This window comes from Hylaeus volcanicus, chromosome 1 (assembly GCF_026283585.1).
Source record: "Hylaeus volcanicus isolate JK05 chromosome 1, UHH_iyHylVolc1.0_haploid, whole genome shotgun sequence".
NCBI classification, from domain to species: domain Eukaryota; kingdom Metazoa; phylum Arthropoda; class Insecta; order Hymenoptera; family Colletidae; genus Hylaeus; species Hylaeus volcanicus.
This window is the reverse complement of record NC_071976.1, coordinates 2354247-2371057: the sequence shown is the minus strand read 5'-3', so window position 1 is coordinate 2371057 and position 16811 is coordinate 2354247. Positions and strand designations below refer to the sequence as shown.

Here is a 16811-nt window from a genome sequence, read left to right as displayed (position 1 = left end):
GCAAATGCAAGCTACGAAACATTGGGAGGATTAAGGGAAAATTCTTTTTGTTTGTAGCAACTCGAAAGGCAGGTTTAGTCAGAACGTCTGGGCTGATGGGTCGCATAGGTTTGCCTGGATTTCGATCGATGTTTTTGTGCCTTTTAAATTTTGGGTTCTCGGGGGGTCGGAGTTGTTTGAGGGTACGGCCATAATGGCCCCCGGGTAACAACGATATAAATACTAAGCCCGTTACGTCGGAAGAACAGAAAACTCTCTAACTTAATCCTTAGTCCCGTTCCAACTTTTAAGAATTTTTTTTCTACGCCGTCGTGGGTCCTGGACACTTGGTTTCCTTTCCAGCGCTCGACGTACTTCGAATGTGTGTCGAGGCACCTAAACGATGGAAGCAATTTACTGTTTCACTGTTCTGTTATGGATACTGTGCACTCACGCACTCGGTTGTTTCGCATTTAACTGTGCTTCGATCGAAAAACTCCATTTTATCAGAGATAAATATAAAATTTTGATAAAATGTCTGGAACCTTCGATTAGTATTAAAGTACGTAACAATTGGAGCATCAGAAAAGCCTGTAGTACAAACCGTGACCATGAAATAATAAATAAAATTGGGCCAGTATTTTCACTGATCTTTAGAAGTAGATCAAGAATCGCGAGAAAGATTTATAATAGCTTCGAAAACCATAACGATATTAAGAAAGAAAATGTGAAAGGCGTAAATGATTTTGTATTGGGGTGCGTCGTTAATATAAAAAAAATTCGTGAACCGTAGTGGAACAATGCCGTGCAATATGTGGCCCATTTTATGGTGATGGCGAAACAGCACAGGTAAGCTGATGGCGTGACGAAAAGTCTCGAGAGCAGGCAACCATGGAAATTAGTTAAACGAGATTCCTGTTTCCGCTTGGCAAAGAAGATTTCGTTTATTTCATAATCGTATAATGTATTTTACATTAAGAGGTTTGCAAGATCTTGCAATTCGTTTGTATGTCATACATAAATTAATTAATGGATCACTTGACAATCGTACAAAGATGTTAGAGTCAAAACCAGCAGAAACTTGGAATTTATTGACTACAATAAAAACGACACATGATACTCGCGGACAATAAACAGTTGATTTATCGTGCAGTTTGTCGCAATGAAGTTCCCATTTACGAACTTTGATGAAATCAAAGATTCACCTCGAGGATAACAGAAAAAAAGTAATGGAAGAAAAGAAGCGTTCCATCATCGATGAACAGTATTAAAAGCGATCGATGATTGCTTTACCTTGGTTTAGGCGTATTCGTCGCGAATGCAATTGAACGGTGATATTTGCATACTTACGTATGTTCGTCACGTCCCTGGCAACTTGAATGTCTATGTCGGTGAAAGGGGAATAAAAGAGACCGAAATCTTCTTTCCTTTCAGTCGTATTTCTTTTCTGCTTCTTTTGTTCGTTTCGCACCCACGGCAATCATAGTTGCGTGAACCCGCGAGACATTAATCGACGAACATCTTCGTTTCTTCGCTCGACTCGACTTTAATGATCGGCACCGTAAAAATGTTTTCTATTTTTATTTTTTTATGACACCATAAACACGAAGCTGACGAAGGCGCTCTCGCACGCGCTCAGTCGCGATGCACTTTATTTAGACAGGCCTTCCATCTATAGCGTTCGAAGCGAAGTCGAATTGTAAAATACTTTATATATTATTTTGCTGTAAATCTATTTGGAAGATATAGGAGCTGAGATTCGAGGGTTATAGCGTCTCAGCCATTGAATTATATTGTTTCTATTAGGCGAAACCTCTTTCCAGGGATGAATGGAAAATGGTGGGGAAGTTAATTAATCGATTTGGTGACCGATCGAAGGCTTTATGAACTGTTTGGGGTAATGGTAAATTCTATGGTATATTGTTATTGACACGAAAGTGGATGGTAACTAATGATTGATTCTTATTATTTTTAATTAATTTTTTGTACTATATTGGAATATACTAGTTTTTTTCATTTTCCGTTTGAAAACAGGATAGCGTTTGTAGGAAAGAAACGGTTGCTCGGAATTTCTAGCATAACATTTAGTTATACTGCAGCTCGGCGGCTGTGAATCGCAACCTCGTGATTATGGTACCTGTGGGAAGCATGATAGCACATCAGGGCACTGCAACGTCTCGTAACTTTACATAAAATTAGTACCTAAAAGCTCTTCGTCTTCATGGAGACCATGAAATAACCTGCCCAGGCCAGCGTTGCGACACATCTTCCGCGACAGTTCATCAAAGAACATTAGCACTAAATCTGGCGGACGTGCGATTCGACAAAGCACGAGAGAGACCCCATTAACGTCTTTATCGTTAATATTCCAAAGTTGAAGTTCCCTTTAACAAATTTCAAATCGAGAACACGAAAGAACAGATTGGAATCGTTTTATCTAATTTTGTGTAGATTTATTCTTGAAGAAATTATAAGACCTCAACATGCACGGTAAACAGAGGAATAGTTAGCAATAGTAACTCGAGGAACCTGTTGGAATATTTTGACAGCTTCGTAATTAATATTGCGACAAGGTTAAACTTTTGATATATTACTTCCTTTATAATATTTGACGACTTCGCAAATTGCTCTGAGCTGTAATCAAAACAAAATCCATTACTTCTGTTTCCCTAGAGATTGGCAGACGTTCGAATCCCGACTAAAGACCTATTGTGGACAATACAATTACAAGGGTCTGTCGCGTTCGAAGACTGAAAGTAAAACAATCGAACCATAAACGCATCAAACCTGATGAGCCGTTGTTGTGACATGTTTGTCCAGGTCCAAGTGTAAGCCGAATGACAATCCGTCTTGGCTGACAAGAGCCTCGATCATCGATTCGAGGGGATTTATGGAAGTAATTACGAAGTCAGGTATGCGCGAAGATGATTCGTTACGCAACGTCCAGTCTCTTCGATAGGACTTAAAGCAACTAAAAGCAATTGTATTCAATGACGTAGCTGCGGATTTGTATGCATTTATAAGAAATTTGAATGTGGAAGAAACTTACAAAATGCACACAGTGTGCAATAATATAAAAAAAATATCGAAAGTCAAGTTTATATTACAATATTTGCAGAGTAAAATAAATTCCTATGTAGGTTCAATTTTTGTAGATACGTTTGCACAGATTTTCTTTCGCATCAATATTTCCGCAGTCTAATTATCACGTTAAAGACCAGAAGGGAATATTGAGTATACCTATTGGATCACTTTGCGTACGAGATGAAAATAATGTAAAATTCTTTCAGCATTTTCATTCGAATCTTGCAAAGTCCAGCTAGTCGCAGCAAGGTGGAAACGGAAAAAAAGTTGTGTAAAAGGCCCGAAAGAAATTTGTGAAAGCTAGGGGTAAAAGATTAGGCCCGCTTATTCGGGGCCAGCTTAGCCCGCCACGTTTCGCGCGTTTACGGGCGCGTTGTGCGCGGGGACGCTTTCAAACCGCATTTAAACAATATTAATTTTATTGCATGGTTATTCGCAACCGTCGGGCCCCGACGCGCTATCGGTTCTTCGTGCACAGTTTGCAGGTAGGGCTTGAAAATTTTACGACCCGATTGTGCCCGAAAAAGAAACGTTTTGTGCCGTTCCTCTTGGTTCCAGGTCGACGTCACTCGACCGTTTTTACCGTGCTCGCTCTCCTAAAGGTATTAAGCCGAAAACGAAACATCTAAGTACATTTTATTTCCTGAACAAAGAGACCAACGACTCGCCGATAATCCTTCGCGTGGGTGCATTGTGTACCCCTCGTTGATTGTCTTCGGGTTCGCTCGTGACGCTGGAACTGACTGATCGAAAGCAAAATATTAGGGATAATTGGCCAAAACAGGAGGATTAGGATTTATTTTTTTTTCTTTTTAAGTGAAATAGCTGGTCTTGCAGAGCAATTAATATTCGTCGACGCTGTAGGAGTAACCCTCCAGAAACATTCCAGACACATCTGCCTTTAATTAATGCTAAGCTTCTTGATTTCATCGAAGTTCTTCCATTTGATACAATTCAATAAAACAGAGAATATCTACTTTTTCAGCGATACCAAACGGCTGATAAATATTTCTTAAATAAATATGTCTTATGTAGGAATTAAAATGGCGTTGATCTTGTTTCCAACTCTTCCGTCATAAAACGCGTCGTTATAGCGAGACGCAGGTCACGATTGTTGAAAGACACGTCTATGCAAACAAGGAAACGTTTCTTTCAGATTTTTCCCTGGGTCTCTGTACAATAAATTTCCCTCGCGGTTAAAAGAAAATTCATTCAGCAAAGGGTTAACAACCTTGGCCATCGGAGGCAAGAAATGCGATCGTCCCAGGCGATGCAACGTCTCCCAAGCTCGATTCGATCTAAACCTCGCAATAAGACTGTCCCCTCTGATTTATATCGACGTTTTATGCCTCGAATCTGATCGTAAACGGAGGGAACGAACCACGATATCGGTGGATCGTTTTTAAGCCACGAGAGAGCCACGGTTATTGGAGGCTCCGCCATTTCGCTCCGCCTATGAGAACGCAGACGTTGAAAGCATCTTTTGATCCTTTTTGTAAGCGTACCAGTGCAAAGGCACGGGAATTTCCGTGATGGGCAGTCCTAAGCCGAAGGCATACCCAGGAACAACCGGTTCGACCACTCTCAAACGAAGCAGACTTGGCTTCGGAGGATCGAACGCGATGGATCCAAAGATGGTAGCTGAATCTTGTACAGTTCACGAAATACTGACAATTGTTCTTATTACTCGTAGGAAGCAGCTCTTGATAATACATTTATACTATTAAACAGTCTTATACTCGATACTTTCTCTGCAGTTTATGTTTCTCATAAAATATAGTCGTTGTAATAATCTAGCTATTCTGTAACAACTATCTACATACGTTGTGCAGCTGTTTTTGTTACTTATCCTATAGTATTGCGCCTACCATACTAGTCACGCTTTATTGATAATTTTCTAAAAAAATACATGATCAGCATTTGCGGTATTTATAATCCTACAACTTCAAAGAAGAACCCGCTTTTGTAAAGCAGTGTGCTGGTGCCATCTAACGTCAAAAGTGGAAACAATTTCTGTACCACTATACCGACCATAGGTATAGAAATAGTTTAGTCTATTTGCCGTTAGATGACTATTATTTATCTCCATGACAACAATGCAAACCAGACAATCTGTTAACAATATAAAACTATTTTTACTTGAGAAAACTACACGAAATTCTTTTATAAACTTTAAACAGAACGTCACTCGGAGTCATCGTATTAATTTACGTAGAGCCAGCCCTTATTTAAAAATACTGAGACAAGAGTTTCTCCTCTGTAAAAACTACTCCGTGCCCTTACTGATATCACATCGTTAGATGACGCTTCGAGTATATTATCGTTTAATTGAGATTATAGCGCGACAGGCATTAATAAACATAGCTCAGAAATGTTATTTCTCGAATGTATCGTAGGTTTTTCGTAACTGTTGATAAACGAAACGTCCAGTGTCAAATTTCTATCGACGCATCTCTGAGATCGACTCCGTTTTCACGTTACGTTAATGTACGTTGAATCGAATGATCCGTTGACGAAATAGCTTCAAGCATTTTAATTTCAGACAGTAACAAGGGGCATGCAGTTTCGTGATAAATACGAATCAAGGGAAATCCCGTGTCTCGTTAAGAATGCAGAAGGAAGTAAACGAAATAGTTGCAAAATCATTGCAGAAGGCTTATGATCATGACAGAACTGGAAACGTAGGAAAGGCATACGCGTATTATACGGTCGTAGCAGAGTTATGTCCAGCGAGAAGGCCAGAAATCGAAGAAGCTTTTGTTGACGTACTTTGTACGTTTGTTCTTTCGATATTTTATAATTCTCCGATTCCCTATGCAAATGTTTAAGACTACCTGTTTCTTAGGTCAATGGGGAATGCAGCTTGCATGCCAAGATAGATTTTCCGATGTTGTTTTATGTTATACGCGTTCCTTAGACATTTATCCAAACAATCCTCGTATGTTAAATAATTTTGCTGCTCATCTTTTAAGGTAATTTGAATTCATCGTTTAGATAAAATTACAACTAGTTAATTTAAAAGTGATTTTTTAACATGACAGATATCATGACCGCTAAAATTCCATATAATGAGGATAAAAAATATGTTGTTAAAGGAATAATGATCCGATAAAGGCAATAGAATATTTAAAACGAGCCCTGAGAGTGAATCCCAATTTTCTGCCAGCAGAAAGAAACTTACAAAATGCGTTTAGTATGGCTGTAGATAGGTGGCACTTCCCAATGTTAAATGACAAACAACGGAATAATGCATTTGAGAATGCCATACGGAGGAGAATTTCTCAAGGATACGACACTGTATTAGACATAGGAACTGGTACGGGATTATTAAGTTTGTATGCGCAGAATGCAGGAGCTAAGAAAATTTATGCATGCGAATGTTCAACTATAATGATTAAAATTGCTGAGAAAGTATTTGAAACTAACAATGCTAAAGGCATAATATTGCTTCCCAAGTTTTCTATAGATCTTACCATACCTACAGACATTACAGAAAGGTCTGTGTTTCAATCGATCAATTTTATTTCAAGTATGAAAATATTTGATTTTTATTAAAAAATACGTATATTTTCCAGAGTGAAATTAGTCGTTACGGAAACTTTTGATGCTGGGCTATTTGGAGAACATGTGGTACCATCCATGATAAGCGTTCATAGAAATATTTTGGATAGAAATGGTACAGTGGTACCTATGAGCGCGACGCTTTATGTAGCGGCGGTCGAGTGTGAATACATAAGATATAGATCATCTGTAGTTTTTGAGAAAGTTAAAAAATTCTGTCCTCTAAATTTTGATAATATATCTGTATTATTAGATGACGAATATTACGATACGGAAAATTTAAAAAATGTGAAAATTACGTACATAACGGAACCTAGAGTTCTTTTCACTGTCAATTTTAATGACTTACTGGATTTGCAACAATTTAATGTAGATGGGGTAAAAAATATGATAAATGTAAAATGTAGACACAACGGTACTATAGATGGTTTAGTTACTTGGTTTAAATTGAATCTCGATGAAGAAATAACTATAGATACCTCTGAAAGAAAGTCTTGTTGGCAAACTGCTATTTTCCCGGCACTACCAAAATTATTCATGCAAGGGGACACGATAAGAATTAAAGGAGAAATATTAAAAAGAAAATTGAAATGTTCTTACTCGTCTAACGATGCCAAATTTAACGATTACGATAATCGAACATTTTTATATCGCGTACCAAAAGAAGTTATAACATTTCTAAATGACTTTGAATACATAAAGTTACTTACAGAAGTTAGTAAATCACAAGTTAACAAAGAAATAAGTTGCATTTTGGATACTTCTCCTTTTCCGATTTATGGATTAATGCTATTAAAGGAGAATAAATATAGTCAAATTTTATATTACAAAACCGACAACACAGTGTTACGTCTTTTCATACAACAAATAGCGGAACAAAACGGATTTAAACATAAACTATGTATCGTGTCGAAGTATAACCATATTAAGGTTTCCTTAGACACTATATTTGTGCATGATTTTGATATTAAAGGGGAAATGAAAGATGACGGTCAAGAACATAATTACGAATTTTTTAGGTAAAAATATTTAATTTGAACTCAGCCTATAGTCGTTTTAACCAAGTTTTACGAATGTTATAATACATTTTGCAGATGTTTACTTAAACCAAATGGCATCTTATTACCTGAACAAATATTCCTTATAGGTCAACTCGTATATTCCGAAGATTTGCCAAATATGGTTTATGTTAAAGATGAAAATTTACAAGGAACGTCCGTGCTTGTATTTAATACATCGAGTTCTGAAAAGGTGTACTTATACGAGCGTGCAGTTAAATAAATTTAATTAACATTGTATATTACAAAGTTAAAAGTAGGGGAAATAATAAGCAATTTTTATCTTTCTTTTGCAGAAACCTGACGATTATGAAAATGTACAAAATACTTTTAGTAATATGAATTCTTATGAAATCGCGCAACATATTAACGAATTTAAGGTAATCTAATAAGTATAGTAATAGCAGAGACACTTTGCAAATTTCTGTGACATCATTTATCATATTACAGATAAACCAAATTTTTGACTTAAATTCAAGTTTATATCTACACGAACCTTTATCCGACGAAGTAATAGTAATGGAGATGAAAGAAAGCGAAGTTGCCGAACGTATAGTGAACTTCGGAAGAATAAATGCCGTCGATAATAAACCATTACCAAATACCTTGATTTGTTGGTACAAAATCAGATTAACATTGAATCTTAATTATGATACAAGAAGAAATGGATCGTTTATGAATCATACTGCGATACTACTGGAAGATGAATTGAAAAATATTATTCTACAAGGGAACGAAGTGTGCATAAAAGTTCAGCAGGCTGAAGGTGTAGTACGTATAAAAGTCAAATGATGCCAACAATATCTCAATAAATCATATAATTATTTATAAACAAATCTAAATGTACATTTGTTTTGCACATTTTAATACCACTATGTATATAAAAATAGAAATACTATAAACAATAACTTTGATCAGTAAAATTATTTTGTAACAATAAAATTTTATAATTTACTTTTTGTATCATTATCTAAAAACTTACATATGATTGGTGCTACCCTTTCAGGGTAGTTGTTATGTACATCATGATTTCCTTCTACAGAAACTACATGATAAGGAATGTTACCACGAACTAATGTTCCTAATTCCCTTGCCAGAATAGCTAATGGTTTATGTCGCGAAGAGCTCTCTGCTAGAATTATTAACATTGGAGTTTGGAATCTTAACATAAACTCTCTATGTTGATCTATAGTAAACATTGGTTTTGGGTAGTTTCTTAATCTAGGATCACGATTGTACTTATACAAGTTGTCAATTTTGGTGACTGCACGTTTAAATGTAGCTTCTGCAGCATCTGAGTTTAGTGCCTCCCCTCTTTTAAACTTCAATGCGTACATCACTTCATCTTTAGTATTGAGTCTTCCTGTGTCTTTACTATAAGAATCCAGATTATATAGTTCCTGAGTATAAGAGACTAGGTCTTTAATTGGTGGGGACATAACACCATCTATGGCTATGATTTTGTCAAGTCTTCCAGGATATAAAATACTGAAACTCACTCCTATTTGAACACCAAAACTATGTGCTAAGTAGATACAAGTTTTCCATTTTAAAGCATTAAGAACTAGCAATATTGTGTACACATAGTCAAAAAATTGTAATGGTACTCCAGTAGGAAATGGTGATGAAAATCCATGTCCTGGTAAATCAATGCTTACATAATGGTATTTTCTTGGAAGAAGATCAATCAATCGATCGAACGATCCAGCGTTATCTAAAATACCGTGCACCACTAGAATGTTGTTTTCTCCTGAAGGTCCATAAAATTTTGCTGCAACATGACCCCATGGCACGGGTATCTTTTTTTCTATTGGCTGCCATTTAGAATCACTCATATTTATGTGACAGTCACTTCACTAATATATCTATTCGTTTCCTGTAAAAACAATACTATTACTAAACTGTTGATATAAAAAAAATCGACAATAAGTTTCAAGAGACAGTACTGTTTCAAGAATCAAAGCTGCAATACTAACAATAAGATATACTTGCAGGAAACTTCAAAGTTCAATGTTAATCATGCAAGTCATTTTAAATGTCTGTTTATATAAGATCGTAATGATTAATAATATGCTGAATCTTCATTTTGAAACGGGAGGGGACAGGAGTCAACAGGAGGTGAAACATGATCAAACATGTCTGCTTCCTCTTATTTCTAGTTTACATTTTATCAAGATCTCTACAGCTACACTTAGTATCGAAACGATAGCCACCTATCGGCGAACTGATCGACTAATTTGTACTTCAGACGTGTAACTCTAATTTTGATAAGATTTGTCTAACTTATATCTTATCTATGATTGTAGTCCTGTCCAGAGCGTCATGTCGTCACAGCAAACCAATGAAAATTCGCTCACGTGACGATTTGTTTGTAATTACATCCCTCCCATTTTTATTTCGAACGAATAACAGTCGTTTTGAATTACATTTTGAAAAGAATCATTAACATTCTATCAAGACGTACTCAGTATTCGTTAACGCTGTTTCAAGTAATTGAAACTACCTGAACGGCACTGGTTTATGTTGTCCTTTAATTTTCTACATTCCAAACAATGTAAACAATTTCTGAAATATAAAATGTTTAACAGTCCCTCCAGTATTTTTACGATATATCATTTCCATATGAAATATTAATGAACATGAAATGAAATTTTGTTTATACCGCCGATTTTGTGTAATGATAATGGTACATATCAGATGGCGTAGCAAATTGTACACCACTTGAATATAGTTTCCAGGCCCTGCTTTGTCATGGACATGCAAGCTTCTAATGGTTCGTACTTGTTTTCCTACGCTATGTGATATCTTCGCGCGTTAAATTACATCGTAATTTATGATCCTGGAATTGAATACTTCACACAGGATATGGTGTATCTTCAAAGAGAAGCATCTTCTCTTGAAATATGTTTCCCAGTGGAAAAGGTTGAATAAATGTTGATTTTCAAAGCTTAGGCGTCGCTTTGAGAAATAAATCATATTGAGTTTTTTTTAGATTTTACACAATACAGAATAGCATTCGAACACAATAGAATCGATCTCAAAAATTGTTTGTGTCTTGTACGTCGTGATATGTACATTTCGTAAAATAGAATTTTGTGCATGTATGAGAAGTGCTCTTTTCTGAATACCAAGTGTCTTAATTTTATTACAGTTAATTTATTTATATAAAATTAATCCGTTCTGTGACATGGATTTATTATTTGAATTGGAACGTTTCATTGTTTGAAGCTACAGAATATATTCATAATCTGTCTAAAAGTAATATTTCAATCATTATGTGAATATAGGAATGGATATTTGTATGAATTCAGTGTATGCCTCCATCCCTGGATTACCGGAACTAGGGATGGTATGGATGGGAGATATGATGGTACATGGAGAACCTACTCATGAACTTATGTTGGATCCTCGTCAAGCGGAAAGTCCATTTTTCTCTCATGGTTCGAATCCATATGAAGATATTAGGAACCATCAAATAGCACCTACAACTATGGTGCGGTATCTACCGCCTCAATATCCTAACGAGTGTTCAGAACCTGATGAAGCTATGGAAGCTGCTGATGCCCAAGAAATAAGAGTTAGTTGAATGTTGCTAAAATTTTATTTATTTTTAATATAAGTTTACATAAGAGGTTTTATTACTTTTTAGGAGTATGATTCACAATCTGAAAGGCCAGAAATGACAGAGTATTTAACATTAGAAGATTACATGGGTGACGAAGAAAGGGAGCAAGTTGTAAACAATGCAGCAACACAAACTACTCAGGACAATCGCAATAGGAAAATAAAACCTATAAAACATCCTGGACTTGTTTTAAAGACACCAATCGCGTATCAGCCACATACAGATTTAAACTTTATTCCCATTCGTAAGGATGGTATAGGTAGGATATAGAACTTGAAATACATTGGGAATACAATTATAAACGGTATATAAATTTATACTTACTTACAAGGCATTTTTATTTTTAACAGCTGTTTGTGAAAAATGTGGTGCTATTGGAGTGAAACATGCATTTTACACAAAGGAACGCAGATTTTGTAGTAGAGCGTGTGCGCGATCTTCGGAACATACCGCCCCTACTGCAGACTCTACATACAGTCCATCTCATTCTGTAGAAACACTTCCAACTGTTAATCCAACTTCTCCAAATGAATCGAAAGTCTTAGTGAAAGAAGAAACGGATATAAAAAAGGAACCTGCTGAATCAGAAAAAGAAAAAGAAAAAGTTATATCCGAACCAGTGATGCCAGAGGACCTACCTGTAAGAAGAAAGAGAACAGCTGAAATGGCGGGTTCTTATGATTGGACTCCACAGCTAGTGGAACCTGGATTTTGTGCTGCCCCAGTGTCTTGCTTCAAACACGTTAGTTTTAAAAATATTATACGATTCGCGTTTTAACTCGTAATATATCGGTTATCATACCGATGATCTTTTCCAATTTTTATTCTTCAGGCACCTATATCGGAAATATGGGATAATATAACAGTTGGTATGAAAGTTGAAGTAGAGAATACGGATTGCGACGAAGTATGCGAAGCTTTTCCAGATTCTTTTTGGGTTGCCACCGTGTTACGCATATCCGGGTATAGAGCTTTATTGAGGTACGAAGGTTTCGGACTTAACGCCGATAAAGATTTTTGGGTATCTCTGTGCTCCAATGATATACACCCTGTAGGCTGGTGTGCAACTATTGGTAAACCACTCATTCCACCTAACAGTAAGTAAATGTTATTAGTGAATTAACCCTTTGATGCCCACATTCGTACCGCGTACCTCCGCAGCCTCTGGCCGTTAAGCGGTTAAAGAAACATTTATATTCATTTAACTTGTTACAGCTATCGCTAACAAATACAAAGACTGGAAGGATTTTTTAATGAGACGATTAACAGGTGCAAGGACACTGCCAACTAATTTTTATAATAAAGTTAACGATAGTATGAAGTCCCGTTTCAGATGTGGACTTCATTTGGAAGTAGTAGATAAAAATAGAATCTCGCAGGTAAAAGTAGCAACGATACAAAAAATTGTTGGCAAACGTTTACATGTAAGATACTATGACTCGCCGCCCGAAGACAATGGTTTTTGGTGTCACGAAGATTCCCCTCTTATACATCCTGTTGGTTGGGCCAAGAGGGTAGGCCAGACGTTGGATGCATATCCCGAATATTTGGAACGCGTGTCGAAATCAAAATTATGCGAAGATGATTCAACAGAAGATCTTTTTTATGTGCCAAAGAACCATCACTTGCACCTTGGTTACACATTTCGAGAAGGAATGAAGATAGAAGCCATTGATCCACTTAATCTTTCTGCTATATGCGCGGCAACGGTTATGCAAGTTTTGAAAGAGGATTACATAATGATTCGTATAGATAGTTATGATGAGGATGCAAGTGGTGCTGATTGGTTTTGCTATCATTCGTGTTCACCTTGTATTTTTCCAATCGGATTTTGTTCTCAACATGGTTTACCGCTTACGCCGCCAAAAGGATACGATCCTACCACATTTACATGGGACACATATTTAATGGAGACAAATACTATACCTGCACCCGTGCAATTGTTTAACAGGGTACTTATACAAACTTCTTACATAATCTAACACTGTCGGCGGTGTGTGAATTGAAATAAATAATACATTATATCGTAGGAGATTCCTCAGCATGGGTTTATCGAAGGAATGAGGCTTGAAGCTGCAGATTTAATGGATCCTAGATTAGTTTGTGTTGCTACTATTACCAGGGTGATTGGGAGGTTATTGAGAGTACACTTTGATGGCTGGGAAGATGAATACGATCAGTGGTTAGATTGTCAGAGTCCAGATATTTATCCAGTTGGGTGGTGTGATTTGGTTGATCACAAATTAGAAGGGCCCCGTGTACTCAATAAAAACACTAGTCCTACTGGTAAATATTTAGAAACATATTTTTGTATAGCCGAATGTGTTTTTCGGTATGAATTATATATTACGGTACATTTATTACATTTCTTAGTAAAATCACCAAGAGGCCTTAAACGTAAAGCTAAGAGAAAACTGAAGAAAAGCAGCAAAGTATCCTGCGCGAAAAACATTCTACCTCGGCACAGTGAACGTATTAGCATGGCTCGTGAGCGTGAACGAGAAGTAGAGCCTGCTCAAGGGATAAAAATTGAGAGAGAACGCGACGTGGAAAGTTTGCCAGAACAAAGAAATAGGGAACCAGAACCAGCAGAAGAGCCAGCTGGACCTGATCAAACTTTACCTAGTCCTACTACAGGTCAAGGTCAAGCGTTAAATGATACTCAAAGTGAAATTCAAAGCCCTCCACCGCCGAAAGAAAGAACTGCGACATCGTATATTAATGTAAGTTGTTATTTATTGTTTTAAATAATTTAATGTTTTACGTTTATATGAATGTACTTGTGTTGTTTAGGTGACGTCAGCCACTAATAAATACATCCCAAGGCTAGCAGATGGTGTACAAAAAAGTTCGGAATCTGGTGATTTAGTGCCATCTGAATGGAATGTGTTTGATGTTGCACAATTTCTTCGTGTTAATGATTGTGCAACGTATTGCGATAATTTTAGTAAACGTAAAATAGACGGAAAAACTTTGTTGACACTCACTAAGGACCAAATAATAGACCTGACAGGTTTTAAAGTTGGGCCTTCTTTAAAAATATACGATCTTATTCAACAATTGAAAATCAAAGTGAATCCAGCTCAGGAAAGGTTGAAATTAGGATTGAAAAAGTTATTATAACAGAGCTAGTATGTAGTTAATAACGTGAATAAGTTCCATCATTTCATAAAAATAAACATGGATTTACAGGTAAGGTATGCAAATTCAAGTAATTAAAAATTTATATTTGGAATAGTTCACATTTGTTGTCGGTTATATGCTTTGTTCGTATACTAATGCATACACATATCTATATGTATATGTATATATAGATACATATAAAAAAAATGATCAAGATTAAAATTTTGAGATCCAAATTAATTTTTAAATCACAGATTTTCTCTAACATTAACAATTCAAAAGGAAACAAATCAAAATTGATTCCACAGTATTATTTATGTTTAAATATAACAATCAAGAATATTAATAGATCTTTATATAGACGGCTATTATTTGTAAATCCATGCTTTCATGTTGCACTAAATTGTTTGCAGATGCATGAACCACACTTAAATAATTACTCATTGTATATTAAACAATTTTTTTTAAGAAACAAAAATTAAAAACGTAATTTAAAGAAAAAATGTTAGCGGAGTAAATTAACAAACATGTATTAAAATAGAAAGTAAAAATATAGTAAAATGAATAATAAAGTACAAACTAATCCTTGGGCATCAATTCATCACAGCTCTAATCACATTTGCCTTAATGATACAATTCGCGTTAATAAAATAGTTTTACGTATTTTAATAAATTTGTTAATTTACTCTCTATCATAATCAACAAGTACACATTTGTACATAATTAAAGAGAACGAAACGGTCAACTTTTAACCTTGTAAATATAGCATTTAGCACAATATTAGGTTTAGCTAATTTTTTTGAAAGAATGAAGTGAACATAACCACACTGTACAAGAAAGGTAACTGTTAGCAAGTGGTTGATGCATTTGTATCTCAGAAATTGTATCCATGTCTAGCTTTATAATCATTACAGTAAATCAAACAAGTCGAGCAAAGTTTAAGGCTAATTTGTCTTAGACTCATTAAATACTATTTTTAGTATGATAGAGTAACACGATTACTCGTTTTATTTATTCAACATTTTGGAATCTCAGTAGGTACGATTTAATTCGATACCTAACCTTTTCTAGCACTTAGTTGATAAAAAGTTAAACACGAAAGTTTTCATTAGTCAACTATACTTTTATTTCATCAATCATACCAGAATGTTAATTGCATTTTGGTAATATGTATCCTTTTGTTATTTTAACGTGCGGTATTGTATTAACAGTGTAAGAAATTTATTAATTCGGAGAATATTGTATATCTATGTCTGCTGATCAAAGAAAAGGTAGTAACGTTTTCAATCCATTAGTGTGTATAAATTGGGAGGCATTATAAAAGAGTATTACAGTTATAAACTTGAAAAGTTTGCGTTTGTGTCAATGACAAAATTGAAAACGTAGATTATAACAAGTTATTTGAACGAGTTTTAGATTTAAAACAAAATAACGTTCAATTCAACATAGTACGAAATTCAGTATAAAAGTTAAAATTCTTTTACTACGGAACAATACGTAATGTTAAACTATACTTATTTAAAACAATTTTTTCTATTGAAAATCCTCTGTTTCACATGAAGGTATAAACACAAATTTTTCACATTCATACACTTACACACTTATCGTTTTTTAATCACATTAAATTTCACATTTAAAACTCCAAAGTAGAAAAATGAGATATGTATTTTGTAATCGAATCGATCGTTTAATTTTAAAAATCATTTTCCGGATTAATGAATAAGAAACAAAAAATTAATGTTATTTCGATTTATTTAACTGCATTTAAGGTGTATTCATAGCTATGCCTTCTACGCGAGAGCTATAGAACCCTCATTTTTTCATTTACGATGTAATATATTATTAACGTATACAAACATTACGAACAATAACTATGAATACAGTCTCCAAATATTATTTTTAGCCTGTCATTTTATCGAAATAAACAAAACATCGCGTCATAGATAATCGACAACAGTATTTATCGATAACGCTAAGTTTAGTAGAAGAGATCATCTCTATTTCCTCTCTTTTTATTTGTAAGTTCGTCCTTCGTATATTTCTTTTATAAAAGTAAAGAGAGAATGGTTGAAAATAAATGTTTTTCACATATATATTGTAAACAAATTTGAAAATAATGATGGAAGTACATTGTTTATATTAAATTGTTTGAGTGTTTGTATTTCGGTTGCCGTTCCGCTACTCTTAACAAGTTCAACGATTGGCCGTTAGATGGCATCTGCTGTAAGATTCTCGAAACTATTCGAACATGAAAATAATTATTCGAAGACTGTTCGATCGAAAAGTTCAACTTAAAATCTGTGTTAACCAACAAAAAAAGATAGAAAAATTTTGTTATTTTCCACGATTATTTAAAAATTTCACGTATTTGTTCACGAAGC

General features: G+C 35.1%; 3 protein-coding genes across 10 annotated transcripts; 2 read left to right on the top strand and 1 right to left on the bottom strand.

Annotated features, from left to right (window-relative positions):
* Positions 1-5339: 5339 nt before the first annotated feature.
* Positions 5340-8636, top strand: LOC128877520 (protein arginine N-methyltransferase 9-like). Of its 3 annotated transcripts, none has more exons than XM_054124894.1 (8): positions 5340-5550; positions 5606-5835; positions 5909-6035; positions 6159-6560; positions 6639-7643; positions 7719-7896; positions 7979-8062; positions 8133-8636. In XM_054124894.1, exons 2-8 carry the CDS (start codon positions 5673-5675, stop codon positions 8472-8474), a joined length of 2301 nt encoding a protein of 766 aa, XP_053980869.1. In that variant the 5' UTR covers positions 5340-5550; positions 5606-5672; the 3' UTR covers positions 8475-8636. The 3 variants fall into 3 exon arrangements, with proteins under 3 accessions (XP_053980869.1, XP_053980878.1, XP_053980885.1); XM_054124903.1 differs by having other exon boundaries at positions 5341-5550; positions 7719-7875; XM_054124910.1 differs by lacking the exon at positions 5340-5550 and having other exon boundaries at positions 5820-5835; positions 6105-6560.
* Positions 7726-9819, bottom strand: LOC128877536 (serine hydrolase-like protein). Of its 3 annotated transcripts, XM_054124938.1 has the most exons (3): positions 9659-9819; positions 8665-9558; positions 7726-7867 (listed from the first exon to the last, which is right to left on the bottom strand). In XM_054124938.1, coding segments are annotated over exons 2-3 (855 nt in total). In that variant the 5' UTR covers positions 9518-9558; positions 9659-9819; the 3' UTR covers positions 7726-7865. The 3 variants fall into 3 exon arrangements, with proteins under 3 accessions (XP_053980913.1, XP_053980904.1, XP_053980896.1); XM_054124929.1 differs by lacking the exon at positions 7726-7867 and having other exon boundaries at positions 8486-9558; positions 9629-9819; XM_054124921.1 differs by lacking the exon at positions 7726-7867 and having other exon boundaries at positions 8486-9558; positions 9659-9818.
* Positions 9820-10400: 581 nt separating this feature from the next.
* Positions 10401-16574, top strand: LOC128877494 (polycomb protein Sfmbt-like). 4 transcript variants are annotated; one of them, XM_054124847.1, is made up of 9 exons: positions 10401-10455; positions 10994-11259; positions 11332-11566; positions 11658-12049; positions 12140-12404; positions 12523-13259; positions 13338-13593; positions 13681-14030; positions 14101-16574. In XM_054124847.1, exons 1-9 carry the CDS (start codon positions 10434-10436, stop codon positions 14428-14430), a joined length of 2853 nt encoding a protein of 950 aa, XP_053980822.1. In that variant the 5' UTR covers positions 10401-10433; the 3' UTR covers positions 14431-16574. The 4 variants fall into 4 exon arrangements, with proteins under 4 accessions (XP_053980822.1, XP_053980804.1, XP_053980832.1 ...); XM_054124829.1 differs by having other exon boundaries at positions 10414-10455; positions 10970-11259; XM_054124857.1 differs by lacking the exon at positions 10401-10455 and adding an exon at positions 10462-10604.
* Positions 16575-16811: the final 237 nt, after the last annotated feature.